The 27,788-nt window shown below is 41.7% G+C and overlaps 1 protein-coding gene across 3 annotated transcripts in view; it reads left to right on the top strand.

Moving 5' to 3' along the window:
• The window catches only part of dhx57 (DEAH (Asp-Glu-Ala-Asp/His) box polypeptide 57), a 95,163-nt gene extending 68,271 nt beyond the window's left edge, over positions 1-26,892 (top strand). For all 3 annotated transcript variants that reach the window (XM_078556663.1, XM_078556661.1, XM_078556662.1), the window contains 9 exons: positions 221-421; positions 2,418-2,694; positions 7,341-7,436; positions 9,484-9,567; positions 9,669-9,806; positions 12,660-12,734; positions 20,251-20,385; positions 23,173-23,373; positions 25,975-26,892. In XM_078556663.1, the coding sequence (XP_078412789.1) occupies positions 221-421; positions 2,418-2,694; positions 7,341-7,436; positions 9,484-9,567; positions 9,669-9,806; positions 12,660-12,734; positions 20,251-20,385; positions 23,173-23,373; positions 25,975-26,118 (1,351 nt within the window). In that variant the 3' untranslated portion in view covers positions 26,119-26,892. The remainder of the gene's footprint in view (positions 1-220; positions 422-2,417; positions 2,695-7,340; positions 7,437-9,483; positions 9,568-9,668; positions 9,807-12,659; positions 12,735-20,250; positions 20,386-23,172; positions 23,374-25,974) is intronic.
• Positions 26,893-27,788: the final 896 nt, after the last annotated feature.

Below are 27,788 nucleotides of genomic sequence, written 5' to 3'. Positions count from 1 at the left end.
TTTGTTCTTCATATAATCATAGAATTTTATAGCATTTGTCTCATTGTGCCTGTGTTAGCTCTTTGAAGGAGCTGTCAGTTAGTCTAATTTCCCTGATGATGTATTCATCATCATTTGGGTTGCAAGATGTTTTAGTTTTTGGCCTCAAATTCGAAATCTCAATGTTGTATGGGAGTGCAACGAGTCTCATCTGATTTGTCACATACTTGTTGACCTCCAGGTATGATCCATGCAAAGGGATGGAGAGCCTAGAGGACACCTGGGTATCACGAGCTAATGCCCAGCAGAGGAAGGGTCGAGCTGGGCGTGTAGCTTCAGGGATCTGCTTCCACCTGTTTACTAGTCACTGCTATCGTCACCACCTCCAGGAGCTGCAATTGCCCGAGATAAAGAGGGTGCCACTGGAACAGCTTTGTCTAAGGTTGGAACAACTATTTATGGAGTCGCAACAATTACATGTTCATTAAAATAACTGCATATGAAGAAAAAAAACATTGATTCCAACTTAACAAATTTGCAGGCGTTTAAAATGTAAAAAGAATGTATTTGCATTTTTGTAACATCTTTCATGACTTCAGGGTCTCAAAATGCTCTACATGGAAGTATTTGTGATGTGTTGTAATCTAAGAATGTGGCAGCCAATATGCATACAGTTAGATCCCACAAATTATGTGATAATGACTGGATCATCTGTTTTTAGTTCTGATGTTTGGGCGATGAATTCGACCAAGACACTTTCCCTGCTTCTCTTTGAAATAGTCCCATGGGATCTTTGATGTCCGCACAAGAGGGAAGACAGGCCTCAGTTTAATGTCTCATCCAAATTTAGGCTGGAGCGTCAGCCTAGATTTTGTGCTCAAATCCTTAGAGTGGAACTTTAACCCAAAACCTTTTGACTCAAGAATGATACCAACTGATCCATGGCTGACACAATATGTTGTACATTTCCTATACAGCAACCTGTACAGATCCCAAGATGAACTGAATCAAACCAGACCCAGTCCACTCCATTTCATTTGAAATCCTCGGTGCTTCAATGCACAGCACTGTTTGATTGATGCTAAAAGTAAATGAGGATAAATTGTTTCAACTGGAGGAGGATCAGTAAATAAGTGACACAGATTTAAGATAATTAGCAAAAGAACCAGCAGGGAGATGAGGGGAATTTCTTTTTTAATGGTATGATTTGTTGTTATGATTTGGAATGCATGACCTGAAAGGGTGGTAGGAGCAGATTCAATAGTAAGATTCAAAAGGGAATTGGAATAAAACTTGAAAAAACATTTTCAGGATTATGGGGAAAGAGCAGAGAAGTGGAACTAATTGAATAGCTGTTTCAAAGATATGGCACAGGGACAATGGGCCAAATAGTCTCCTGTGTTGCAAGGCTTTCTTAAGGCGCTGGAGTTTAGTTAGTCTATCCTTATGCTCCAGATAATATTCCATTGCACTGAGTGAATCGCAATTCCGTAGCATCAAAAGGGACTGTGACTTGCATAGGAGTGAGAGGTACCCAGTGAAACACCGTGGATAAGAGACTATAAGCCCAGGAAGCAGCTGGTTGGAGGTGTAAAATTGAACTGGACCGACCTACCACAGCAGTAAAAGTGGAGTGCAGTAAGAAAATTCTCAGTTTTAATTCATCACTGGCAATCCAGCAGAACAAGTATTCTTAAAAGTATGTTCCTATGAATGTGAATGCTATTAAATATGGGGATAATCTGGAGATGGGACCACTGTAATCATAGCTATATGGTCTGCCTTCTCATGGGAAGAAAAGAAAGAAAATCTTGAATTCTAGAATCACTTTTTGCAATGTACTCATTGTTGTAATGTAGGAAATGCGGTAGCCAATTTGTGCATGGCAAGGTCCCAGAAACAGCAATGAGATAATGACCAGATGATCTGTTTTAGCGATTTTGGTTGAAGTATACATATTGGCCAGGACACCAGTACAAACCCTCCTGCTCTTCTTAGAAGTAGTCCCATGATACCTTTTTATATCCTCTTGAGAGAGTAGACAGGGCCATGGTTTGATGTCTTGTCTGAAAGCAAGCACCTCTGATAGTGCAGTATTCCCTCAGCACTGCTGACAGAGATACAGTGTGGAGAGAATGCTGAAGGGAAATGGTAATAGATCCCTTGCTAAAATAACTGCATCAACAAAATGCTTTATTTGCCCATTTTTCATCTGATTTGTATTGCCAGTATTCAGTATTGAATGTAACCCCTTTCAGTTTGCTGTCATATATTTAAGCTCAAAATGTTTCTTTCCCACTGGACTAAATTATCATTTATGACGGCTCTCTTTGAAGAAGCGTTGTAGTTAGTATTCTGGATAATACTACATGTCATTGTTTCTGGAGAATTTTTTAAAAATTGAATTTGAGAGTTAATTTTTTTTTCTCTTTGCCTAGGATCAAAGTTCTGGACATTTTTGCAAATCATGATTTGGAGTCTGTTCTTTCGCGTCTGGTCGAATTACCCATGGAAGAAGGTTTGAAAGCAGCTAAGGACCGCCTGCAGAACCTCGGGGCTCTCACACTAGATGAAACACTCACTCCTTTGGGGTATCACTTAGCTTTTTTGCCAGTGGATGTCCGCATTGGAAAACTAATGTTGTTTGGCGCCATCTTCCGTTGCCTTGATCCTGCTCTGACCATTGCAGCTAGTTTAGCCTTTAAATCCCCCTTTGTAAGTAAATTAATCCTTCAAATTTATGCTAACATACAGGAAATACAGTTACACAATAACTTCTGATGAAAATAATTGATATACAGTAGTATTTTATGATTTAATGTATCTGCTATTCTACATTAATCCTATTTATTTATTGTTGTAAAGTACCGACTCATGATTATAAACCCTGAAGGATTGGGTGCACAGTTTTTTCAAAAACAAGAATATAGCGCCTTACCCTACCCCAGGATGCCCCAAGAGCCAAACTAAGTACTTTTTGAAGTGTAGTCACTGTTGTACAATAGGAAGCTGGCAGCCAATTTGTTCACAACAAGGTATCACAATCAGTAATCTGATAATGACCAGATTATCTGCTTTAGGGTTAGGAAGGACCAGGATGGTGAAGAAAATTAAGATGCTCTTCATCTACAAAAAGTCTCATGTGGTCAATGTCTCAAATAGCCTTTCCCAATCAAACTACTATTGCCCGGCTTCATGTGCCAATCTCTGTTAGAACTGTGAGCAGAGGTGTGAAGGCAGATGTTTGTTGCCATTAAATCAGACAGCTCTGGATTGGTTTGGCTTGTCAGTCTTAATTAGCAGCCCATCTAGGAGAAGGGACCTCTGATTTCAAAACCCTCAGTTATGGGTTAACTACTAAGGTATACATCAGCTGACAGTGCAGAAGATCACAAATAGTGCCACGGACTGGACAGCAGTGTCAAAGGTAGATGATGCTTGCCTGCTCAGCAGTTTATCTAGGAGAAGGACAACTCCAACATCAAACCTGCACCCTTTCAGCTGTTAATGCCTGTGGCACATATTGCATCAGTGTTGTATCAGCTGCCTTGGGGGAGTGGGAGAGGCTCTGTAAATGTACTCAATGTGCAGGTTGTTCAGCAAGTCATCCTCAACCAAAACACCAGAGATACCAAGGTAACAGAGCAGACCTAGGGAAGGGGAAGTAAAGGAACCCTAAACATAGCCTGCTCTACCTGCACCTTCCAGGTTACTGCTCCTGGCTGGTCATCTATTCACACATTGAAATGTAAAGAACACGACTACTTGTTATCATGTGAAGCTCAATTCACAGAATGTCAGAACGCTTCTAGACAACAACAAAAGACTAAAGAGCAGAACAGCCCTCATAGCCAGAATGTTGGGAAGGTACAACATCGACATAACCACCCTAAACGAAACCAGGCTTGGTGAGGAGCCTCAATTTGAGGAGATTCGTGCAGGCTACACATTCTACTGGGTTGCCAAGTCCAAGGACCAGCCTCAACAGTTAGGCCTGGACTTTGCCATTCTAACAGATTTAGCACACAAGCTTGACTCACTTCCTATGGAGAACAGCAATCAACTCATTATTCCCCCCTTAAGTCTTGCCAGTAACTAGCATGCAACATTCATTTGTACCTAGGCTCCAACAATGACACACACAAATGAGTTCCAAGAAACACTCTATGATCACCTCAGAAAGGTAATTAGAGGAGTACCCCATCAGGACAAACTCATTATTTGGCATTGGCAGAGCAAGCTCCAATGGCCAGCTCCTTATCTCTAAGTGCACAAGTTTGACCTAACCATCACAAACACAGTTTTCCAGCAAGCTGACAAACTGAAAACAACATGGATGTGCTGCAGATCCAAACAGTGGCACATGTTGGACTATGTTATTGTACAATGGCGCTCTACCTGCTCCCTTAGAGCAGAATGCTGGTCTGACCATCAGCTCATCAGGAGCATTGTGTCTTTGAAGATCAAACCTTAAGGCGCTTCAGCACAGACTCGAGCCACAAAGGAAGCTTGATGTAACTGTCCTCAAAGACATGCCCAAAAGACAAGAACTAAAACACAAACTAGCCAAAGGAATTGCTGATATTCCAGAGGACAATATTGCCATTGAAGATTCTTGGCAAAAGTTAAAGGATGTAACAACACGTCATCTGAGGTCCTAGGATTTGTTAAACAGAAGCACCAAGACTGATTTGACAACAACGACCAAAACATAGGCAAGTTTCTAGACGAAGTGCACAACGCTCACAGATCTTGCGTATCTGACAAGAAATCACAAACAGGGGACACCAGATACCATCGTGCAAAATACATGCTGCAGGCCTAACTATGAGAGTTGAAGAGCTGATGGTGGAAAAACAAGGCTGATGGGCTTCAAGTAGCTGCCGATTTAAAAACAATCTGAAGGCTCTAAATGAAGGTCTGCAATTAGTCTGTAGCCCCAAAGCCAACGGTGTGACACCCATCCTCTTAGCAGATGGCAATCAGCTCCTAACAAATAGGATGAGATTCTCTCTCATTGGGCAGAGTGCTTCAGTAATCTCTTAAATCAACAATCCATAGTGTGCGATGATACTGTTCGTCACTTCCAGAGCACCGCACTCTGGAAGAGCTTGCTGTTGGTCCTTCTCAAGTGGAAGTTATGGAGGCGATAAAGCGGCTTTCTATGGGCAAGCCGCCGGGAGCTGAAGGCATTCCACCTGAAGTATTCAAGTACAGAGTGACTCATTGTTAGAAAACTCACTAGTCTCTTCTGCCTAATCTGGAACCAGGGCACTGTGACCCAAGACAACAAGGATACCTCCATAAATGATCTCTACAAATAGAAAGGGAGCAAGTCCATTTGTGACGATCATTGTGGAATATCAATTCTTTCAACGGCAGGAAAAATTCTTGCATGGGTTATTCTTAATCAGATCGTCACTCACCTCATTGACTCTGTGTACCCAGATTCACAGTGTGGCTTCTGTGCAGGACAGGAAACAGTGGACATGATCTTTGCAGCATGTCAAATTCAAGAAAAGTTCTATGAACAGAATAAGGACCTCTATATGGTGTTCGTTGACCTGACCAAGGCTTTTGATACAGTAAACCAGGAAGGCATGTGGAAGGTTCTGTACAAATATGGCTGCTCTGAAGAAATGCTCTGTCACATGCTCATTTCATGATGGCATAATGGCCAGCATGATGCAACGTGGTACATCATTGGATGCCTTTCCTGTCACCAACAGCGCCAAGCAAGGCTATGTATTGGGTCGAGCTCTGTTTGCCATATACTTCTCAACCATGTTCCAGTACACACTCAAAGATCTTGACGCAGAAATGCACGTTCAATTCGGGACAGATGGCAGGCAACCTCTTCAACTTGCAAAGGCTCGAAGCTTGAACAAAGGTTATGGAACTGAGTGAACACTTGTTCAGGGACAACTGTGCTGTCATAGCACATACTCTGGGGGACATTCAGCTGCTTGTTGATTGCTTTGCCCTAGTCTTAGAACACTTTGGCCTGTTATTAAGTCTAAAAATGATCGAGACCTTGTTTTAACCTACCTCGGTCACATAATCGAAGACCCCCACAGACCCTATCAACAAAACACTCCTCTGTTCAGTACAGAGGTTTTGCTATCTTGGGAGTATCCTCTCCAATAACACTGCACTGGCTGACAACATCAATCATCGCCTTGCAAAGACAAGCTCAGTGTTTGGCAGTTTCACTTAGAGACTTTGACCTTTGTTCTGAAACAAACTCCATGCTCTTTCCAAAGTCTATAGACAGTGGTTCTTACCTTACTCCTTTGAGTGCGAGACTTAGAAAACCTACCAGCATCACGTAAAACAACTAGAAGCATTCCATCTTTGCTGTCTTAGATCTATGTGCAACATCAAGTGGCAGGACCAAATTTCCAACACCAAGGTTCTTGCAAAGTGCTGCATCCCTGGCATCAAGAACATGCTCATCAGCGCTCAATTTCGCTGGGTTGATCATGTGGTTCGCATGGAGGATTCCCATGTACCAAAAGCAGTACGCTACAGCCAGCTGACCATGGGCCAACCTCAGGACTTGCAAGCTGGATCCCAAAACATGAGAAAAAACAAACCCAAATGTATCTGTCATTAAGTGACTTTGACACTTGAGGAGAACAGAGTCAAGTGCAGGCCAATACGTCCATCCATCCCTCCAACACCATCTTCATATGCAGTATTTGCAATTGGCTATGCAAGTCGAGACTTGGCCTAACATCACACAAGAGACAACATCAACTTAGACAAATCGGTCTTTTTAACTTGCTGAACACTCTTCTGTTGAAGTAATGGGACAATCTATCATCTGCTTTTTTAGGTGTTAGTTGAGGGTTAGATATTAGCCAGGACGTCAGGAGAACCCACTTGTTTTTCTTCAAAGTAGTGTCATGCGGTCATTGACCATTTACGAGGGCAAACAGGTTCTCAGCTTAAAGTCTCATCTGAAAAACGCACCTCCAACAGCGCCACACCCCTTAATACTGCACTGGAAGTGTCAGCCTTCATTATATACTCAAATCCCTGGAGTGGGACTAAAACCAACACCATTTGCCAGAGAGATGAGCGTGTTACCGCTGAGCCTAGGTTGACACCTAATTGGAGCATGCATAATTTGTACAGAGAGATGTGAAGATGAGAACAAATGGGTAGAACTCAAAATAATTTTCACCATTTTTGGTTTTAACTGCAATTTTCTTAGAGCAGCAAACAAATAAAGTTTGAAACCTCAAGGATAATTACAAGAATAAAACACTAATGGTTGTAATTTTTAAGTGTTTAAATCATATGCAGTTGTTAGTTAATAGATACCTTTTAAATAAAATGGTTTGTGCTGTTGAAAGGTTTCTCCGTGGGATAAGAGAGAAGAAGCCAAGGTGAAGAAGCTGGATTTTGCTGTGGCTCACAGTGACTTTCTTGCATTTCTCCAAGCCTACAAGGTAAGACTGCGACTGCTGAGCACTCCTGCTGTATTGTCCTCAACATTGCTCATTCCTACCAACAACTGAACTTTCCTTTGCAAACCTGAGATGCATTTATTAAGGTGAACAGTAAAGAGCAAATATTTGTTTCTAATGGATTGCTGAAGACCTTTTGAATTTTTGTCTTTGAGTTGATTTGCCCTCTCTGGAAACCTTGACTGTCAGGTGTGTCAGAACAGTCTGTGATAACTAGCTACAGATTTTCTCTCCCTGTGGCCAAAAATCTGGTCCTTTGTTCACCAGCTCTCCCTTAACTTTCAAAAGGGAAGTGTATGTATACTTGAAAAGGAAACTTTTTCAGAGCTGTGGGGAAAGAGTAGAATAGTGAGACTAATTGAATAGCTTTTTCAAAGAATTGACGCATGTACGATGGACCAAATGCTTCCTCCTGTGCTGTATAACTCTGAAAAGACAGGGGTTTGAAAATTCGCAACCCAAAAAAATCAAAATTCACATCCACATCCTGCCATATTTTTGGAATGCCAGTGAACTCCATAGTTCGATGTTGATTTATTTATTTTGCACAGCCTGTTGTGGTGCTGTAACTACATAGTGAGCTCACAATCTCATTTGGGTAGTACTAAGTGGATGTGTGGCATTTCCCCTAAGAGATAGAGGAAGAACTAGAAGCTGCAGTAAACCTGTAATACTCAAGTACGCCACCCCACCTTTTCCCAACATAGGCTAGTCAATTATTTTTATGCTATTTTTTCTTGGGGATGTAAATAACACAGGGGAAGCTGTATTTCATTGGCATCTTAAAAAGTGAGAATAGGCCTTCTCTTTAAACTGAGTTCTTGAGCTGATGGTGTTCTCCTAATAATTTTGGTTAGGGACATCCAAGATTTGCACCCAGCAATGATGAAGTGTGATATATGTTCAAATTGGTGTGTGCCTTAGAAGAGATAAGGAAAGTGATGGTCATAGAGACATTTACAGAACAGATGGAAACCATTCAGCCCATTCATGCCAGCTCTCCTCTGAGCAATCCTCAGTCCCTCATCCTCTCTGAATCCCTGTAGCCCTGCAGGTTTATTTCCTTCACATGCTCATCCAATTTCCTTTTAAAATCATTGATTATTTCCACTCCTGTGGACAACGAGGTCCAGGTCATTACCACTCGCTATGTATTCTTCCTCTCATCCCCCTGTATCTCTTGCCCAAAACCTTAAATCTATGTCTCCCAGTCCTTGTGCTATCAGCCAATGGGAACAGTTTTACCTTGCAAACCTGTCATATCCAAATCTGTCATAATCCTATCAAATCTCCCCTCAATCTCCTTTGCTTCAAGGAGAACACTGCCAGCTTTTCTCACCTAACCTTGTAACAAAAATCCCCCATCTCTGGAACTATTTTGGTAAATCTCTAATGCACCCTCTCAAGGACTCTCACATTTTTCCTGAAACATGATGCCTAAAACTGGACGTGGTACTCTAGTTGGGGCCTAACCAGAGCTTTATAAAGGCTCAACAAAACTTCCCTGCTGGTGATGCAATGATTTTGCTGCTCATGCCCGTTTTGATGCTGAAGGTCTCATATATTGGTTGAGTTGCTGCCATACATCCTGTAAATTGCAAATACTAAAATCATCATGTGCTTGTGGCAGATGGGGTCAATACTGTGTCCACTGGCAGATTTGCAAACGGATCATGTTGAGCTTCTTGAGTGTTGTTGTGACTGCAACGTTCCAGGCCAGTGCTAAGTATTACATCACACTACTGACCTAACCCTTGTAGATGGTGGAGATGCATCAGGAGGTGAGCCTTCAAACTCAGCCCTGCTCCTATTGCTAATATATTTGGTCCAACCCAGCTTCTGGTCTGTAATGACCCCCTAGGATGCCAATGGTGGGGTCCTGGCAATGGTGGTGGCATTGAATGTCAAGGAAAGGCCACTGCGTCTTTTCTTCTTGGAGGCAATCATTATCCATTACTTGTGGTGTGAATGTTGGAGTATGTGTCTTTTTTAAATTTATAACATTTTTAAATTTAAATTATCCATCTAGGGATGGAGTGTTGCCTTAAAGGTGAGCTCTCAAGCAGGATACAGTTACTGCAGACAAAATTTCTTGTCTGGAAGAATACTACAGGTAGGTGGCCTTTTACCTCTTCTGACACTTAAGAATGTAGTGAATGCACCACAAGTCATACTGATTCATATTATTTTCTGTTGTTTTTCTCCACATTGCAGGAGATTTCGAGCATGAAGAGACAGTTTGCAGAGCTGTTGTCTGATATTGGTTTTGTGAAGGAAGGACTGAGAGCCAGATACATTGAGAAGATGTCGCCACACGGAGAGGATGGAATTATTAAGGCCACTGGCCAAGAGGTTAAAGAAAAGTTTTTCCTTTTTATATGCTTTCTTGATTCATGGCGTAATGCAATTTTGTGACATAGTGCATAACCTTAAAATTCAAAGTAGGCCATTGAAGGGTGATATCAGGAAGCACTTTTTCACAAAAAAGGTAGTGGAAATCTGGGACTCTGTCCCCAGAAAAAGCTGTAGAGGCTAGGTCAATTGAAAATTTCCCAACTGAGAATGATAGAATTTTGTTAGACCAGGGTATTAAGGAATCTGGAGCAAAGACAGGCTAAATGGAAACAAAAATAAAAATAGCTGGAAAAACTCAGCAGGTCTGACAGCATCTGCGGAGAGGAATACAGTTAACGTTTCAAGTCTGTATGACTCTTCATCAGAACTGAGGAAATTTAGAAATAAGGCAAAATATAAGCTGGTTGAGGGGGGGTGGGACAGGTAGAGCTGGATAGAGGGCCAGTGATAGGTGGAGGCAAAGAAGAGATTGCCAAAGATATCATAGACAAAAGGGTGTTGACGGTGGTGATATTAGCTAAGGAATGTGCTAATGGTGACATTAAGGATAGAAAGCAGGACGAGCAAGTGACAGCCCTGGTGGGGGTGGGGTAGGGGGAAGGGATCAAAATAGGCCAAAAGGTGGAGATGAAACAATGGATGGAAATACATTTAAAAATAATGGAAATAGGTGGGAAAAGAAAAATATATTTTTTTAAATTATAAATTATTGGAAAAACGGGATCGGAAAGGAGGTGGAGATGGATTGAGAGTTCATGATCTGAAGTTGTTGAACTCAATGTTAAGTCCGGCAGGCTGTAAAGTGCCTAGTCGGAAGATGAAGTACTGTTCCTCCAGTTTGCATTGAGCTTCACTGGAACATTGCAGCAGGCCAAGGACGGACTTGTGGGCATGAGAGCAAGGTGGTGTGTTGAAATGGCAAGCGACAAGGAGGTCTGGGTTATGCTTGCAGACAGACCAAAGGTGTTCCACAAAGCGGTCACCCAGTCTGCGTTTGGTTTCTCCAATGTAGAGGAGACCGCATTGGGAGCAGTGAATGCGGTAGACTAAATTGAGGGAAGTACAAGTGAAATGCTGCTTCACTTGAAAGGAATGTTTGGGCCCTTGGACGGTGAGGAGGGGGGAAGTAAAGGGGCAGGTGTTGCACCTTCTGCAGTTGCATGGGAAGGTGCCGTGGGAGGGGGTTGAGGTGTAGGGGGTGATTGAGGAGTGAACCAGGGTGTCCCGGAGGGAATGATCCCTACAGAATGCCGCCGGGGGGGGTGAAGGGAAGATGTGTTTGGTGGTGGCATCATGCTGGAGTTGGCGGAAATGGTGGAGGGTGATCCTTTTGAATGTGGAGGCTGGTGAGGTGATAAGTGAGGACAAGGGGGACTCTATCATGGTTCTGGGAGGGAGAGGAAGCTGCGAGGGCGAATGCGCGGGAGATTGGCCGGACACGGTTGAGGGCCCTGTCGACTACCGTGGGTGGGAAAACCTTGGTTAAGGAAGAAGGAAGACATGTCAGAGGAACTGTTTTGGAAAGTGGCATCATCAGAACAGATGTGATGGAGGCGAAGGAACTGAGAGAATGGGATGGAGTCCTTACAGGAAGCAGGGTGTGAGGAGCTGTAGTTGAGGTAGCTGTGGGAGTCGGTAAGCTGGTAATGAATATTGGTGGACAGTCTATCACCAGAAATAGAGACAGAGAGGTCAAGGAAGGGAAGGGAAATGTCAATGATGGACCATGTGAAAATGATGGAGGGCTGGAAATTGGAAGCAAAATTAATCAATTTTTCCAGGTCCAGACGAGAGCATGAAGCGGCACCGAAGCAGTCATCGATGTTCCGTAGAAAGAATTGTGGGAGGGGGCCTGAATAGGACTGGGACAAGGAATAGTCCACATACCCCATAAAGAGACAGGCATAACTGGGGTCCATGCGGGTATCCATAGCCACACCTTTTATTTGGAGGAAGTGAGACAAGTTTAAGGAGAAATTGTTCAGTGAGAGAACAAGTTCAGCCAGACGGAGAGTAGTGGTGGATGGGGATTGTTCGGGCCTCTGTTCGAGGAAGAAAATGCTGTCAGACCTGCTGAGTTTTTCCAGCTATTTTTATTTTTGTTTCAGATTTTCAGCATCCGCAGTATTTTGCTTTTATTTCAGGTTAAATGGAGTTGATCTAAGTGAATAGTGAAATCCGCTGAAGGGCCTGTTGTTCCAATTTTCCTATCTGGTATAATTCAGACCGCTTGTTACTTCTTAGGTGCATGCTCCTGTTGCCATCCCTTCCCCTCCCTCTTGCTAATGGCTCAATAGGTAATGAACTATGTCTTGTAACAATGAGCCATACTGAAGAGGAAGGTTGCAGGTACATTCTATGTTTTGCTCGGCCAGGAGCAGTAGCAGTAGACCCTAAATAAGGAAGGGTGGTTGGGTGGAAAAAGGTGAGCATAATCCTTCTTATCACTTTCCACTGAACACTACGAAAGGGACACTTATGGATCCCAGGTTGAGGTCAGGATTGTTGAGCAGGCTCATCAAGAAGTCACTTGGGCCAAGTACCAAGGAGTGTCATCAGAGAAACCATATCCAAGGAAAACTGATGAAAGGAGATAAATAGAAAGGCTTTTACTGTTTTTTAGTGTGTGGATGACTGATTATAGCCTATAAACAGGATTTTATTTTTGAAAAATAACTTCAACCTTTTATTTTGTCAATAATTTAATACCTTTAGAGTTCAATGTCAATAATTTTCAGTCTATAGTTCTGATATATTAGCAATATATATAAAACAATATGTTGTTCCTGCTTGTTTTAGTCATCTTGTTATGTCTAGCTCTTGTTTTGTCAATTTGATCTTCTCTTTTAGGCCAACTCCAATGCAGAAAACATGAAGTTAATTTCAGCAATATTGTGTGCTGCCCTTTACCCAAATGTAGTCCAGGTCAGTTCAGAACTCCTTTTAATCTAACCTGCATTTTTACTCTGATGAAATAGGTTAAAGTTGAAACTTTGCTTTTGGGAGCTTGATTGTTTCCCAACATAAGGAAAAGGAGCTCAGCTTCTGTTTAAAAGGATGGTAAATTCATGCTGAAAAAGGCTGCACTACCCTCTGATTTCTAATTCCAGAGGATTGCTCTGAGCAGAGAAATAATTTCAAGCATGGTCTGTGCTTTCTCAGGAGCTAATGAACAAGGGAAATTGACAGGAATCAACACTTGAGGGTGTTGTTCATCAGAATATTGAAGTATTGTCTAAATGGTGAGAATCAAGGGACTGGAGGAACAGAGAGGTTTGGGAGTCCAAGTATACATCATTAAAAATCAATGGAGCACTGCAAAAACCAATGAAAAAGGCATAATGTAATGCTGGCCTTTATTTCATGGGGGGGACGGAAAGTACAAAAGGATGTTGTGCTACAGTTGTACAGATTCTTGATCAAACTCCAACTGGAGAACTTCATTCAGTTATTGGTTTTGCACCTCAGGAAAGATATAGTGGTCTTGGAGGGAGTGTAGCATAGATTCACCAGAATACTACCAGGGCTAAAAGGGTTAAGTTATGCAGGTTGCATAAACTTGGCTTGTATTCCCTTGAGTTTAGGAGACCGATGTTTAAAATGATGAAAGATTTGGTAGGGATATACAGAGAAAATTATTTCCTTTGGTGGCCAAATTGAGAACAAGGGAGCATAACCTTAAAATTCGAGCTTGGCTGTTCAGGGGTCATGTGAGGAAGCACTTTTTAACACACCGGTACAAACTTGGAACAATCTCCCTCAAAGATCTTGAGGTTAGATCAATTTAAACTTTCAAAACTAATATTGATAGATTTTTGATAAGCAACAGTATTAAATGTTACTGAACCAAGGAGAGTAAGTGAGAGTTTAGATACCGTTAAGTCATGATTGAATTGAACTATGGTATTAGCTCGAGGGACTAAATGCCCTACTTCCGTTGCTATATAAGAGGCTTTCAAGGTTTTTATTGGGTAATGGTATCAAGAAATGTAGAGCACAAGTAGGTAAATGCTGTTGAGGTGCAGATCAGCCATTTAGATGAATGGAGCACCTGGCTTCCCCACAGGGACTTCAACTTACAGCACAGACAAGACCTTAAACAAAGTTCAGCAGATGTTTGGTGTCCTGAAACCCAATACATACAATCAAACCCTCAGCCATACAGGAAATGAACTGAACACGTGAACTTTACTATTCTGTATGGCAATTCATTTTCTCTTCAGATACATTGCAAAACAATAATCTTAAATCTGTCAATCTTTCCCCTTTCTCTTGTAACTTACTGCTAGCTGCTTCTACTACATGTCGACCATCACAAAAACTACCTTTTCTTGTCAAGTTTGATTGGTAGTATTAGAGGGTAAGCATCTTCAAGCAGTTATCTTGATTCCCAAACATCATCTGTTCTATAACAAAAACAGAATTACCTCGAAAAATTCAGCAGGTTTGGCAGCATCGGCGGAGAAGAAAAGAGTTGACGTTTCGAGTCCTCATGACCCTTCAACAGAACTGAGTAATATTAGGAGAGGGGTGAAATATAAGGTGGGGGGGGGGTTGTGTGTGCAGCGGGGGGAGAGAAGTGAGGGGGCGGGGGGGGTGGGTGGTTGTGGGGACAAGCAAGCAGTGATAGGAGCAGATAATCAAAAGATGTCACAGACAAAAGAGCAAAGAGGTGTTGAAGGTGATGATACTATCTAAACGAATGTGCTCATTAAGAATGGATGGCAGGAGACTCAAGGTACAGCTCTAGTGGGGGTGGGGTGGAAAGACTAACAGGGCATAAAAGGTATAGATTTAAAAATAATAGAAATAAGTGGAAAAGAAAAATCTATATAAATTATTGGAAAAAAACAAAAGGAAGGGGGAAGAAACGGAAAGGGGGTGGGGATGGAGGAGGGAGTTCAAGATCTAAAGTTGTTGAATTCAATATTCAGTCCGGAAGGCTGTAAAGTGCCTAGTCGGAAGATGAGGTGCTGTTCCTCCAGTTTGCGTTGGGCTTCACTGGAACAATGCAGCAAGCCAAGGACAGACATGTGGGCAAGAGAGCAGGATGGAGTGTTAAAATGGCAAGCGACAGGGAGGTTTGGGTCTTTCTTGCGGACAGACCGCAGGTGTTCTGCAAAGCGGTCGCCCAGTTTACGTTTGGTCTCTCCAATGTAGAGGAGACTGCATTGGGAGCAACGAATGCACTAGACTAAGTTAGGGGAAATGCAAGTGAAATGCTGCTTCACTTGAAAGGAGTGTTTGGGCCTTTGGACAGTGAGGAGAGAGGAAGTGAAGGGGCAGGTGTTGCATCTTTTGCGTGGGCATGGGGAGGTGGCATAGATGGGGGTTGAGGAGTAGGGGGTGATGGAGGAGTGAACCTGGGTGTCCCGGAGGGAACGATCCCTACGGAATGCTGCCAGCGGGGGTGAAGGGAAGATGTGTTTGGTGGTGGCATCATGCTGGAGTTGGCGGAAATGGCGGAGGATGATCCTGGGGCCCAGCTATGCCTGTCTCTTTATGGGGTATGTGGAACATTCCTTGTTTCCAGTCCTACTCCAGCCCCCTCCCACAACTCTTTCTCCGGTACATCGATGATTACTTCGGTGCTGCTTCATGCTCTCGTCGGGACCTGGAAAAATTTTATTAATTTTGCTCCCGATCTCCACCCCTCCATCATTTTCACATGGTCCAACTCTGACACTTCCCTTCCCTTCTGTGACCTCTCTGTCTCAATTTCTGGTGATAGACTGTCCACCAATGTCCATTACAAGCCTACCGACTCCCACAGCTACCTCGACTACAGCTCCTCATACCCCGCTTCCTGTAAGGACCTCCATCCCATTCTCTCAGTTCCTTCGCCTCCGTCGCATCTGTTCTGATGATGCTACCTTCAAAAACAGTTCCTCTGACATGTCCTCCTTCTTCCTTAACCGAGATTTTCCACCCACGATCGTTGCAGGGCCCTCAACCGTGTCCGGCCCATCTCCCGAGCATCCGCCCTCACGCCTTCTCCTCCCTCCCAGAAACATGATAGGGTCCCCCTTGTCCTCACTTATCACCCCACCAGCCTCTGCATTCAAAGGATCATCCTCCGCCATTTCCGCCAACTCCAGCATGATGCCACCACCAAACACATCTTCCCTTCACCCCCCCGGCGGCATTCCGTAGGGATCGTTCTCTCCGGGACACCCTGGTCCACTCCTCCATCAGCCCCTACTCCTCAACCCCCACCTATGGCACCTCCCCATGCCCATGCAAAAGATGCAATACCTGCCCCTTCACTTCCTCTCTCCTCACCGTCCAAGGGTCCAAACACTCCTTTCAAGTGAAGCAGCATTTCACTTGCATTTCCCCTAACTTAGTCTACTGCATTCGTTGCTCCCACTGCTGTCTCTTCTACATTGGAGAGACCCAACGTAAACTGGGCGACCGCTTTGCAGAACACCTACGGTCTGTCCGCAAGAAAGACCCAAACCTCCCTGTCGCTTCCCATTTTAACACTCCACCCTGCTCTCTTGCCCACATGTCTGTCCTTGGCTTGCTGCATTGTTCCGGTGAAGCCCAACGCAAACTGGAGGAACAGCACCTCATCTTCCGACTAGGCACTTTACAGCCTTCCGGACTGAATATTGAATTCAACAACTTTAGATCTTGAACTCCCTCCTCCATCCCCACCCCCTTTCCGTTTCTTCCCCCTTCCTTTTGTTTTTTTCCAATAATTTATATAGATTTTTCTTTTCCCACCTATTTCCATTATTTTTAAATCTATACCTTTTATGCCCTGTTAGTCTTTCCACCCCACCCCCACTAGAGCTGTACCTTGAGTGTCCTGCCATCCATTCTTAATGAGCACATTCGTTTAGATAATATCATCACCTTCAACACCTCTTTGTTCTTTTGTCTGTGACATCTTTTGATTATCTGCTCCTATCACTGCTTGCTTGTCCCCACAACCACACCCCCCCCACCTTAAACCAGCTTATATTTTACCCCTCTCCTAATATTACTCAGTTCTGTTGAAGGGTCAAGAGGACTCAAAACGTCAACTCTTCTTCTCCGCCGATGCTGCCAGACCTGCTGAGTGTTTCCAGGTAATTCTGTTTTTGTTTTAGATTTCCAGCATCCGCAGTTTTTTGTTTTTATCATCTGTTCTATAACTGGCCACTAGAACGTGTGCAACACTCACTTAAAATGACTGGTTTTATTTTTGTCACTCCCTTCTTAGGGAAAAGGGTGTGTCCTCTATTCTCCACTACTTCATAATGGCAAGGCAGAAATCAATAACTGTCATGTGGCAAATTGCAAACTTCCATCCTATCGTTCAATGGCTACATGTAGTATTTACAGCTTAGAAGCAGGCCTTTTTACTCGACTGGCCTGTGCTGGTGTTTATGCTTCATTTGAATCTCTTCCCACATGACTTAATTTCTTCAATATATCTTTCTATTCCTTTCTCCTTGTGTACTTGTCTAGCATTCCCCTTAAATGCATCTGTGCTATTTGTCTCAACCACTCCATGTGGTAGCTAGTTTCATATTCTAACCACACTGAGTAAAGAAATTTCACCTAATTTCCTTATTGAATTTATTGGTGACTACCTTGGATTTATGGCCACTAGTTTTGAGCTACCCAACAATTCGAAACATATTTTTCTTTGTGTCTACCCGATTTAAATTCCTTCAAAATTTTAAAGACTGCACTTAGGTCAACACTCAGCCTTCTCTTTTCTAGAGAAGAAAAGCCCCCCAACTTGTTAGATATTCCTGATAGTTATAATCTCTCAGTTCAAATCATTATTGTAAATAATTTTCGCACCTATTCCAGTGTCTGTTGTTTTTGTAATTTGTAGACCAGATTTCAGGGTAGTGTTTTAAGTTTGTAATGAATCTTCAATGCACTGCAAATTTCACCTATGGCACTCATTTTATTGGCAGGAAAAAAGCAACTGTCGTCTTCTAACTTTTTAAGGAACAGTATGGGAAGCTAATCAAAAAAAAGGGGTATTAGTATTAGTGGCTACCTTCATTAATAGTCAACTAGTTTTGACAACAAAATGAAGCTTTTGGAAACAATTCAGGACAAAATTAACAGCCACTTGGACAAATGTGGATTTATTAAGGAGAGCTAGCATGGATGTGTTAAAGGCAAATGATGCTTAACTAGCTTGATGAAGTAATAAAGAGGGTTGGTGAGGGTAATGAGGTTAATGTGGTGTGTATGGATTGGAAAAGCCGTTCGGAAAATGTGCCATATAAAGTTGAAGCCCATGGAATAAAATGGGAAGTGGCAGCATGGATGCAAAGTTGGCTGAGTGACAGGAAACCTAGGGTAGCGGTGAATGGTTATGTTTTGGACTTGAGGAAGGTATACAGTCATGTTCCCGGGAGTTAGTATTGGGACAACTGCTTGTCTGGATCTATTGATGACTTATACTCGGGTGTACAGGACACAATTTCAAAATTTGAAGATGACATAGAATTTGTAAGTATAGTGAACTGTGAGGAAGATGGTGATAAACGTCAAGGGGACATACACTGGTGGAATTGGTGGACATGTGGCAGATGCAATTTAACACAGAAGTGCAAGGTGATATATTTTGATAAGGAAAAATGAGGAAAGGCAAAATAAAGGGTATAGTTCCAAAGGGGTGCAGTAACAGAGACAGGACAAGTTGAGAAAGTGATTAAAAAGGGATCTTGAGCTTTGAGTAGAGGCATGGAGTAGAAAAGCAAGGAGGTTGTGATGAATCTTTATAAAGCACTGTTTTGGTCTCAACTGGAGTATTGTGTCCAATTCTGGGCACCAGGCTTTGTGAAGGTCTTAGAGCGGATACAGAAAAGATTCAGGAGAATGGTTCCAGGGATGAAGGACCTCAGTTATGTGGATCACCTGGAGAAGCTGGGATTTTTCTCCTCCGAGAAATAGAAGTTGAGAGTAGATTTGTAGAGGTGATCAACATCATGAGGGATCTAGGCAGTGTAGATAAGCTGTTCCCATTGGCAGAAGAGTCAAGAACCAGACAACACAGATTTAAAGTGATTGCAAAAGAGCTGGTGACATGGGGAAAAACTTCATTAAGCAGCATGTGGTTATGGTCTGGAATGCACTGCCTGAGAGGTTGGTGGAGGCAGAGTCAATCATGGCCTTCAGAAGGGAATTTGATAAGCATCTGAAGGGAAAGAATTTGCAGGGCCTCAGGGAGAAGATGGAAGACTGGAACTAGCTAAATTGCTCTTGTAGAGAACCGGCATGGGCTGTATGGGCTGAATGGGCTCCTGCTGTGCTGTAACCAACTGGTCTGTGATTCTAATGTCATTGAATGTGTATAATATTGAATATAAGTTTTCAATACGAGCCAATTCTCTCACTTATCATATGCTGATGGCCACTTTGAGAATTATTTAGAGATCTTCCTTCCCAGAACGTGAGAATGTAATGATCCCCACAGGGAGCGATAACTTTTAAAAAGAGATTTGAATTCCCAATTACCAACTTGAAATCGTGTTGCGTGATTTATTTAAGTTTTAAGACTTTTACTGTAATGAAAATCAACATTCACTAGCCATTACTTAGTAGGCAACTAATAATCTAAGCTACAGAAAAGATATCTGTTAGTGTCTTTACACGGCTGGTAATCCCACACTGCATTAATATCTGCAGAATTATAGTCTTTACAGGAACTGGTCCACAGTCACGCCCTCCTTCCAACAGGTTCGCTTCTCCCTGCTTTTCTGAGTTGTACGTCAAAAGTCGTTTCCCTCAGTCTTCTGAGAATCCCTGAACTGACTTCTAGCAGCAAGGCCCACTCCATCCCTGGGTAAATTTTCCAATGTCCTTAAAATCTGTGCACATTCCATCACTACCCTGAGGTCAAGCTTCCACTAGCATTCTGCCTGGTAGCTAGCAAAGAACCACCTTTTCCCTGCTGCTTGTAACAGCTGATCCTTTCCAATCTCTCGCGCCCGCACTCTCATGATCTCTCTCTTGTGTTCTCTCTCTCTCTGCCTGAGCGTCTCTAAGTCTACCCATGGCAAAGCCAGTCTTCTGTCCTTTGTTTTCAGATGTTAAACCTGGCATGTACATTTCAATACAATAGCACCTGACCTGAGCATCCTATTCCACTGGGTTGCATCAGTTTATTGCTGGGCAGAACTAGCAGGAGGTCACATGCTCCTTTTTTACCTTGAATTAAAAGAGATAATTTAAAACAAAACAACCTTATAAAACTTCATTCTGAACAAGAATGGAAAGCAGAGGGCAAGTCTATTGATGGGATAGGGAGAAAATCGAGATATTTAAGTTTACAGTATAGCAATGTATTTGAAGACAAAATAAAACCTCTGGAATCATTCTCATCATAATCCAGTGCCCTTGATAGAGGAGGGAAAACATTGAAGAAAGGGAGAGGGGTCTACAATACAAATCAACTTGAAAGTTTTAATTTTTTTGTACCTAGGTGACCTCTCCTCCGAGTAAGTACGCGCAAACTATGTCTGGTGCATTAAAAGTGCTACCAAAGCCAGAAGAACTGCACTTCATCACAAAGAATGATGGAAATGTCCACATCCACCCTTCTTCAGTGAATTATCAGGTCAGTATATATGGTTTTTTTCCCAATGAAAGGTCATTTGAGAGCCAGCAGAAGCAGACCCATGCCTTGCTCGTCACTGTGGATTCATCAGGCAAGGGAGATTTTATGTTGATGATCTGCTATATTTATTAACTGCTACGTTATCTATCTGAGCAGTTTGACGTTTGCCAAATGAACATTACATTTTTTAAATAAGTTTTTATATCATTCAATAAAACCCTAATGAATGGAATCATAGGATCTTACAGCACAGAAGAAGCTATTCAGTCCATCATGCCTGTGCAGGCTCTTTGAAAGAAATTTCCAATTAGTCCTATTCCTTGTTCCTTGTTCTTCCCCCATGACCCTGTAAATGTTTTACTTTCAAATGATTATCCAACTCCTTTTTGAAAGTTACTATTGTATTTGCTTCCAACATTATTTCAGGCAGATTATAATTCTTTGCATTTTAAAAAAGGTAGCCTCAACTCTCCATTGGTTCTTTTGCCAGTTATCTCAAATCTGAGTCCTCTGGTTACCAGCCCTCTTGCCAGTGGAATCAGTTTCTCCTTATTTCTTTTATCAAAATCGTTCATAATTTTGAACACCTTTATTGAATATCTTTGCCCTCTGCTGCAAAGAGAACATCCCAGCTTCTCTAGTCTCTCCACAAACGAATAGGTACAAGTAACTACTACAATACCCTAAATTTGACAATAATTACTACAATAATATCTCTTGTAAAGTGAACAAATAGACTCTTGTTAAGTTATCAAGGACATTGTGCTGCAATTTCACAACTATCTCGCAGTGATGATCAAGCAATACACAACCAGTTATTGAACTTCAACGTGAATTATCAAAGCGTATTAAGATATTTCTAAGACATGGCATAACTTGCTCAATTGATAAAGAAAAAATAACTTGAATATAAAGCTCCTTTCATTTCTGCAGGATGTCCCAAAGCAGTTAAAATATAAGAAAGTACTTTTAAAGCATTAGACAGTGTTGTAATGTAGGAAAAATGACAGCCAATTTGTGCACAGCACAGTCCCATAACAGCAATGATCAGATGATCTGTTTTTGTGAAGTTGCTTTGCAAAATAAATATTGGCAAGGGCATTAGGGAGAACTTCCCAGCTCTTCTTCGAACTACTGCTGTGAGATCTTTCATGTTCTCCTGAGGGGGGTTTACTTGATGTAAATCATTATTGTCTATCACAAGATTGTGCAAATGAAAACTCAGACCATGGTGTTTAGTCTAAACTTGAATCTAGATTAATTGTGCTGTACAATGTGCCTGAAAGTGAGCTCAAGGCATTTGTTTTCTAGGTCACATTCAGTTGCTCAGTTCACATTCCTTCACCACTGATGGTACCTAGTCCATTCAATTTTTACAACTAAACAAGAGGGTGTGGCCCTTGATCGCGTTAACCCTTGAATATTGCTTTTCAAACTGTCCCTCCATTCTTTTAAGTATTGCCAATCATAAAAGTATATACCAATCATCAGCCTCTTGATTGAAGCCAGCTCCTCAGTTTGATGCACTGAGGGGTATTGAATTTGGGTATACCAAAACTGGCCACTCTCGCCATTCGTAATACATTTGGTAATTCTTTAGCCACATGCAGCTTTTGAAATTGGCCTTAAATATCAGCAAATCGAAGGTAACGTCACTATCAACAACAACTTATATTTATTTAGCACCTTTAACGTAGTAAAAGTTTCCAAGGCGCTTCACTGGAGTGTACTCGGACTAAAACCAAGCCACATAAAGACACATTAGGTGAAGTGACTAAAGCTTGGTCAAAGAATTAGGTTTTAAAAAGCATCTTCAAGGAGGCGAGAGAGGCATAGAGATTTAGGGAGGGAATTCAAGAGCTTAGGACCTGGACATCTGAAGACACAGCTGGCAGCAGTGAGGTGTTGGAAATTAAGGATGCAGAAGACGCCAGAACTGGAGGAGAGCAGAGTACTTGAAGGTTGCAGTGCTGACGGAACTAACTGATTGAGTGCAAGGTCATGGAGAGATTTGGACGTGAGGATGACAATGTTAAATTTGAGGTGTTGCTGTTCTGGGTGCCAGTGTAGGCACACAACCACAGACTTTCATGGTGTCAGTGCTTCCTGCAGTAATGTAACTTAAATTGGATGCTTAACTGAGTAGCAGCGTTGAATGTGTTTCCCAAAACCCCTGTGGCATCGATGCATCAGGTGTCAGTCAAGGCTTAGTGGCAGCAAACTTGCCGCTAAGTCAGAAGGTTGTGAGTTCAAGCACCACTGTAGAGACTTGAGCACAAAGTCCAGGATAACACTCCTGACCTAGTACTGAGGGAGGGCTGCGTTGTTGGAGATGTCATCTTTTGGATGAGACTTTAAACCGAGGCCTCATCTCTCAGAAAATAAAAAAACTGTAAGGCACTATTTTGAAGAGGTACAAGTGTGTTCTCCCAATGACCTGGACAATATTTATCTCTCAATCAACAAAACCAAAACCGATTATTTTATCATTTATCTCATTGCTGTTTGTGGGACTTTGCTGTGCGCAAATTGACTACCAGATTTCCTACATTACATTGACTACACTTTAGTAGTAGTTCATTAGCTGTAAAGTGCTTTGGAACACCTGAAGATCATGAAAAGTGCTACAAAATGCAAGTTTTTTTTTTAAAAACTGCACTACCATTAAAATTATTACCTTATAGCCCATTAATGATTACCTTTTTTTTTGCTCAAATAATGGATTTTCATTGGGCTGCCTGCATAAAGAACACAAATATTAAATCATTCACTATATTTGGATCCTAGGTCCGGCACTTTGAAAGTCCTTATTTGGTGTACCATGAGAAGGTGAAAACCAGCAGAGTATTTCTGCGAGACTGCAGCATGGTTTCTGTGTACCCTCTGGTGTTGTTTGGGGGTGGCCAGGTCAGTGTGGAACTTGAGAGGGGACAATTCATCATCTCCCTTGATGATGGATGGATTCGATTTGCTGCTGCTTCCCCTCAGGTAAGGAGGCATTTTCTTTTATCAATTGAGGGTAATTTGTTATTTCTTTGAAATGATCATTCTGTGATTGAAATTGAAACATTGAAATTGAATAACGCTCCGCCAATAAGGACTCATTTGCAAGTCACAGCGGTCTGTAAACCTAGCCTGTTTAGATAGGAAGATTCTGCATTCCATTATTGTTTATGCTGTATTAGCTGACTTAGCTGCCAAGTGTTTTAAAACATGGGTTATTAAAACTGTTATCATTCTCTTGGACAAGAGAGGAGAAGGCATTGTCGTCCTGATCGTAACCTGGAAAGTACCGTGGGTGAGAATAGGATTGAGTTTGGCAATAATGCTAACTGGTAGAATAGTCAGTAAGCAATCACGCCTGGGGAATGATCACCCAAGGGAGACACTGAAAGGCATTTTGCCATAGGAATGTTCTGTAGCAAGAGTTAGCTGACTATTGAGAGGATGAAAGTTGGAGGAGAAATAAATTGAAAGTGATATTATTACATATACTGTGACAGCTGATGGTCAAAAGGATTATGTGTTCCCTGGAGGACTGAACCTTGATTAGATTGTTTAACTTAACTTTGAGTAACAGCAGAACAGACAGGGTTAATAGTAGAAGCATTGCGAAACACCTGCATGTCACCTATCAGAACCCTCCCTCCCTCCCTCAAAGCAGAGAGATAACAGATGCCTGACTGTGAGTTTTCTACTTTGATACACTGAGACATATGAATGATCAGAATGACTTGCCCTCCTTCCCTCCCTTCTCAATGTCTTGTCTCCCCTCCTTCTGACATTATTTAAGAGTTTACTTTCAGGAAATGATGGGTACAGATGTGAGCCCTATTATGCCCAGCATTATTGTACTATATATAAGGGTAAATCAATTAGTGGAACAGTGGCAAATGCAATTTAATATTGTGTAATATACTGATCATAGTGAGAGAGAATGCATTTTGCTTTGAGAGGGGAGACGTTGGTATTTTATGATTGGTGTCAGTAGTTAGGGATAAAGTTCAAAGAAATCTGAATCTGGGTGATCAATGGACCTAACCAGAGCGGAGCAGAAAATTAATAAAGCAAATAGAAAGCTGAACTGGAAAACAAAAATATTGAGTACAAGTCAGGAAATTATCAATAAACTGTATGATGTTTGAGTCATTCCACACGTTAAGTATTGTGTCCATGCCCTTTTTATTCATGGCAATCAATCTCTCATGTAGTCTACAATAGACGCAGACAAAAGATGAGGAAAACACCAGTGCCGGAGAACTTTGGGAGTCATAGGTCCAAAACTCTCATTTTTCCTCCCAAATGCTGCACTTTCCACTTGTCATGTCTCAATTTGCTTGTCTACCGCAACCCAAAATTTCACTTTCTGAAAGTAATTTGCTTTTGAATTAATAAACATCTTTGTGATGCTGGTTGCATAAATTGACTACTCTATCACAGATATTTCCATAGTTTTTGTATTTGCACACAAGCTCACACTGTGTCCACTGGGTTCTCCTGTTCACAAGGTGAAACAACTTATCGTGATCTATATTATCTAATCCCTCTAAAACAACAATCACATCACTTCCCATTCTCTTTTCCAGTAAGAACATACCCAGTTTAGAGAATCATAATACAATCCCTCAATTGTGATGGATTTTATACCGTTTTAGAGGGGGTGGAGCAGGTGGAACGAGACAGAAGGTGAGGGATAGGTGACAGCTAAGGACAGATTGACAAAGATGTCATGGACACAAGACAAAGGGAGCGTTAATGGTAGTGGTAGAGAGTAAAGAAGGTGCTGACAGTGGCATAAATATTAATAGCAGAGCAAGGGTCAGCCCTCTGAAATCAAAACATAAAAATAAGTAACAGATGGCCCTGTGGGGTAAAGGGTGTTTGGGGGAAATAAAAACTGGAATAAAAACAAAAATTGCTGGAAAAACTCAGCGGGTCTGGTAGCATCTGTGGAGAGAGAAACAGACTTAATGTTTTGAGTCCGTATGACTTCTCTTTAGCTCTGAAGAAGTCATACGGACTCAAAACATTAAGTCTGTTTCTCTCTCCACAGATGCTACCAGACCCGCTGAGTTTTTCCAGCAATTTTTGTTTTTATTCCAGTTCAGTGGAACTTAGCCTCTTCTGTGGACTACATTGAAATTGTAGATAGGAATCGGACAAACTATATTTATTTTATGTTTGAGCAGTTTTACTTTTTAAACCTGTGCCATTAAAATAAGCTCTTACGTTTACTTAGTGTGGTTTATAGATATGGGGTTCAAATTGATGGTTGAAGCAATGCTGAAAAATAATCAGGTGGGTTAAGCTTTTAATATTAATAGAATTGTTTCAATTGCCCAAAGAGGTGAGAAAGAAATTTTCCATATTTTTCCCCCTACTTGGCCGGAGCTTGTATCTGTATCTCTCAGGAAATTACATGGTTCAAGGTGGATAGGAAGCACAATACATCACAACTGTATGGGAAAGGCTAGATAAAACAGAGTCTTTTGCTGTCCTTCATTTCCTTGCTTCATGTGTATGTACAGATGTCTACATATACACTCTCTTTTTAACCAGTATTTCTTCTTGCTCTTGTACTTTACCCAGATTGCTGAGCTAGTTAAAGAGCTTCGCTGGGAATTAGACCGGCTGCTGGAGGATAAAATCAAGAAACCCAATATGGACTTATGCACTTGTCCACGGGGATCACTCATCATTGACATGATTGTGAAACTTATAACCACTCAGTGATGACCAAGCTGGAAAAGATTTCTGGCCAAGGTAGCATTTAAATGCACTGAGAACTTAGAGGGAAAGCTGCTCAGCCATTTTCACTACCATCCCAAACACTGGCAGCAGAATTCAGATCTGTTATCCTTGTAAGCACTTTGGATGAAAATAGAAGTGATTGAACTGCTTGGTCCAACGACATTATCTATGCACAAATACTTGAAACAGTGCAACAAGCAAAAACCTACTGGATCTATTAATAAAGAATATGTTACTGACAACCCCAGGGCCACAACAACTTTGTAGTACAAGTCACATATTTACTGTTCAACACAGGGCATACGTGGAAGTGTGCGGACTCCGTGGATTATCATCACTGTAAATTTACCGACCAAAATCTTAACATGCCTGTGGGGTGAGGTTAACCGGTTTGCACTTCAGTAGAACATAGCTTTTCCCAGAGAAATGGTTGAGACCAGCTGTGTTGCTGGCATTGGTTTTGCATCATGGAGTGACTGCTACTGCACTTCAAGATTTTGGTTGATTGGCCCATTCACAAAGCATTTGCACCGGACAGAGGAAAAATATAAAATGCACGATTTTGACTGTCACACTTTCCTCCCTGTGATGTTGGAGGAAGAAATATTTTAATTAAGAGCTATGAAATAAACATCAATCTTTAAAAGACTCTTATCTCTCCAGTAACTAAATGAACTGTATTAAAGTTGTTGCACTTTAAGGTGTATTGAAATATAAATTAGTACCATAAATCCTTAATTAAAATAGGTATATTTTGCATCATGTGTTGTTCTTACAAAATTCCTCTGTTCTCTGTTGCCTGGTGCTTATACAGGGTAATGAGTAGATGCCCACTTCAGTGGGGAACTGGCTCAAACACAACTTGATAGCAGGAGATAAGTGGAACAGGGTATGGTAATATAGTGGTTATGTTATTGGACTAGTAACACAGGCCTGGATTAATTATCTGGAAACAAAAATTCAAATCCTACAATGATAGTTCTGGAATTTAAATTTAATTAAATAAATCTGGGATAAAAAGCTAGTATTAGTAATGGTAACCGCGAAGCTACTAGATTACCATAAAAGCCCATTTAGTTCACTATTGTCCTTTAAGGAAGGAAACCTGCCAGCTTTACCTGGCCTGTCCTATCTGTGTACTCCAGTCACACACCAATGTGGTTGACTCTTAAATCCCATCTGAAATGGACTAACAAGCCACTCAGTTGTATTCAAGAAGATGGCTCACCAGCATCTTCTTGAGGGCAATTAGGGATGGATAATAATTGCTGGCCTTGCCAGTGCCACCCACACCCTGTGAATGAATTAAGAAAATATATGAATTTAGATCCAATCACTGGGGGAATGGGGAAAGAATGTGATTCTTGAAATTAAACATGAACTGACACATTCGAAGAGCTCACTGTAGGAATTTGGATTAGAAAGCACTTGCATTTATATATATTGTCTTTCATGACTTCAGGACATCCCAAAGCACATTGCAGCCACTGAAGTACTTTTGAAATTGTTGTAATGTCAGGAATGTGGCAGTCAATTTGCTCACAGCAAGATTCCAGTGAGCTAAATGGCCAGATAATCTGCTCTAGTAATGTTGGTTGAAGGATGAATATTAACTAGGACATCAGGATAGCTTTTATGCTCTTCAAAATAGT

The sequence above is a fragment of the Cetorhinus maximus genome, chromosome 14, assembly GCF_964194155.1.
Source record: "Cetorhinus maximus chromosome 14, sCetMax3.hap1.1, whole genome shotgun sequence".
Lineage (NCBI taxonomy): Eukaryota > Metazoa > Chordata > Chondrichthyes > Lamniformes > Cetorhinidae > Cetorhinus > Cetorhinus maximus.
Note: the sequence above shows the minus strand (reverse complement) of the source record. Positions and strands in the feature narration are given on the sequence as shown.